At 30.5% G+C, this 2,749-nt stretch overlaps 1 protein-coding gene across 1 annotated transcript in view; it reads right to left on the bottom strand.

The window, feature by feature from the left end:
* Positions 1–1,619, bottom strand: part of LOC131079269 (probable rhamnogalacturonate lyase B) — a 132,955-nt gene extending 131,336 nt beyond the window's left edge. The window contains exons 1-5 of the mRNA XM_058017176.2: positions 1,515–1,619; positions 881–967; positions 669–790; positions 404–454; positions 204–323 (exon numbers count right to left, since the gene is read on the bottom strand). Of these exons, the coding sequence (XP_057873159.2) occupies positions 204–323; positions 404–454; positions 669–790; positions 881–922 (335 nt within the window). The 5' untranslated portion in view covers positions 923–967; positions 1,515–1,619. The remainder of the gene's footprint in view (positions 1–203; positions 324–403; positions 455–668; positions 791–880; positions 968–1,514) is intronic.
* Between the last annotated feature and the right edge of the window lie 1,130 nt (positions 1,620–2,749).

The following is a 2,749-nucleotide window of genomic DNA, read 5'->3' as shown; positions in this document are numbered from 1 at the left end:
TAAGTCCAAACTACATAAAATCTCTTTTCATTCTTTTTTAAATATTTTACATCTTAAAAATGTGATTCTATCAAAAAGATTGTAATTCAATTAATTGAATGAAATTGATAAAATATCTGATATATTCCTTGATTATACCTTATCAACACTAATTCAAACTTAAATACAATAAAAAAACAAAATTGAAAAAAAGAATAACATACCTTTTATCTATATTTAATGGAACCAATTTACCCTGTTGGGAAGGATCCCATGTTCTGGTGAAGGACAACTCCACCTGATTATCATCAGCTTGTATTACACTAAAGTCACTTCCCTTAATCCTGTGTCATTCCCATATTATAGAAAAGTTAGAAAAAAGAAGACCATAGTGAGACTAAGAAAGTGACGTTTGAATACTCACACATCAAAGATGCCAGGCCCATTAGGCTCGCTCCAAACCATATCCCAATAACTGTAAACCCCATTATCAATAGTATTATAACCAACTTTAAAATGGGTGTATCCATAAATTGATATGAGGAATGTGGAGCTTTTCCTTACATAGCTTCTCCTCTCTTGAAAACATAAATCTATCATATTTACTATCATTTTTTATAAATACGTACATCAATTTCTATTATTTTAAGATTATCTTTGAAAATTTTATTGATATAAAGAATTTGTACCCTCTATTGTCTTCATGGTTAGCTATTTCCAGTAAATTGTTTAATCCCCCATACTCGATCCCAGTAACAATTCCCTCTGGCTTAGACAAAGTAACCTTCAAAAACCCATTGTCCATATGAACCTGTATAACACAATGCAACAGTTAAGTAAATTCATGGCCTGCAAGAAAAGGTCCAATATGTAAATGTGGTTGTAGTCCAAGGTAACTTACATAATTCTCTTCTATTTCCAGTTGAACACCTATGGGTGCCATAATCAATCTCTATTTTTTAATAGACTATTTGCAGACTATTTGTATCTGCAATAACATTCATGGAAAAAATGGCATCAAAACATCTGTAGATTAGATTGTGTGAGAATTTTTTGTATCAACATTTCAGATCACTCCCTGATCCATCATCATCTTCAGAGAGTGTGATCTTAAGCGTTAATACAAAATTCTCACAATCTAATTCAAAAAGAACGACATTAACAATAATCCAATTCAATATCAAAACTGTAGACTAAGAATGGTATATCTATCACTGTCCTTTTAGATATCATAAGATCTGCATGGAGCATTCTTTACCAACTTAATAAAACTATATCAAAATTTGAGCAACGTTATTCAAACGGGTAGTTTGTTAAGGTTCTTAAGTTTTCAGTTTTTCTACTTGGCTTGTCACTGAAAAGGACTATAATTCTAATTGGCTGTAACCTTCTTACTAATAATTTGATAGACTTTCAAAACATCTAAGCAAAAGAAATTGTCTCTGAATCTGAAAAGAACATTGCAAATCAACACAGTAGACATGAACGACTCCTAAATTAAATACAACTTGATATTGAAAAGAGAGAAATCATACTTTTGAAGCCCACAAATCTCCCAAGCTTGTTCTCTCTAGATTTGAAGAACAAGAAGGGTATTTATAATAACACACAGATATTCCAAAAGGCCCAAAAGAATAATATCTTTTGAATACTCTTTCTTTAAAAGCAAAGTGCCCACTTTCATCATTTACGTACTTACTTAGACTCTACCTCACGGTGTCTTCTCTTACACGCAAAGCAAAGATTTCTGTGTTCCAAGCACTACAAGGAAGAGAAGTTTAATTTGATATGCAATCTAATCATAATGTCTGCTATCTATGGATGCCTTGATAATTACGATTGACTTTTAGATATATTTTACAGACTTTCCTTTCTATTATAATTGTCTGTTGTGAGTACTTGATTGCTGTTATTGACTTGTGCATATATTTGTCTCCTTTAAGGCGAGTTCAAGTTACTATATTTTACAGCACAGACCAGAAAAGATGGTTATCATTTCAGAATACCTTCATTTTTTCTTTGAAAGGGAAGAAGTTGAAATCTAGAAGATCACAACAAACACTCACACCAAAGTAATGAGCGCATGAAAATCAGGGCGGCACCGAACAAACACCCGGATATGCTAAAAATGGTATTGCTTATTTCCAAAACTGAATTATTAGGACTAATAATTATTAACCTTAATTGTGACTTAATTATTTTGTGTAAGTAAATTGTAATGAATATAATATCAGTGAGTAGTTAGTGAGTAGTTTCTAATCTATAGATAAAGTTGAAAGAATTATAAAATAATTATTAAAGATCAAATTTTGTTGAGTGCAAAGATAATAATCTTTTAAAAATAGTATAGTTTTCATTGTAGTTTTTAATGTGAAACTGACTTACTTAAAATTATTATAAATCTATCAATAATTTAAAAACACAATAATAACATAAAATTATTTTACCTTAATTTTATTTATATAATTTTTTATTTTTTTTTATAAAAGTGGATATACTACTTAATTATATATATATATATATAACAAGGTGTCTGGTTCAATGAGCACTGAAGGGAAAGAACCAGTAAGAAAACCCTTCAGTATTGCTCAAAAATCACAAAGCCTACCTACCCATTACAAAAAGCCTCATGGGCACATTCCACCAAAATCCCATCCCATATTACATAATTTTTTCATTAGACACAAAAAAAGCTGCCATGTGAGGCATACAAGCATAATCTGTCATTCGAATCATCAGGAAGATCAGCATCCACCAAAAAACTCAAAGA

Source organism: Cryptomeria japonica, chromosome 4, assembly GCF_030272615.1.
Source record: "Cryptomeria japonica chromosome 4, Sugi_1.0, whole genome shotgun sequence".
Classification (NCBI taxonomy): Eukaryota; Viridiplantae; Streptophyta; class Pinopsida; order Cupressales; family Cupressaceae; genus Cryptomeria; species Cryptomeria japonica.
The sequence above is the reverse complement of the archived record's forward strand: the minus strand, read 5'-3'. Positions and strand labels throughout refer to the sequence as shown.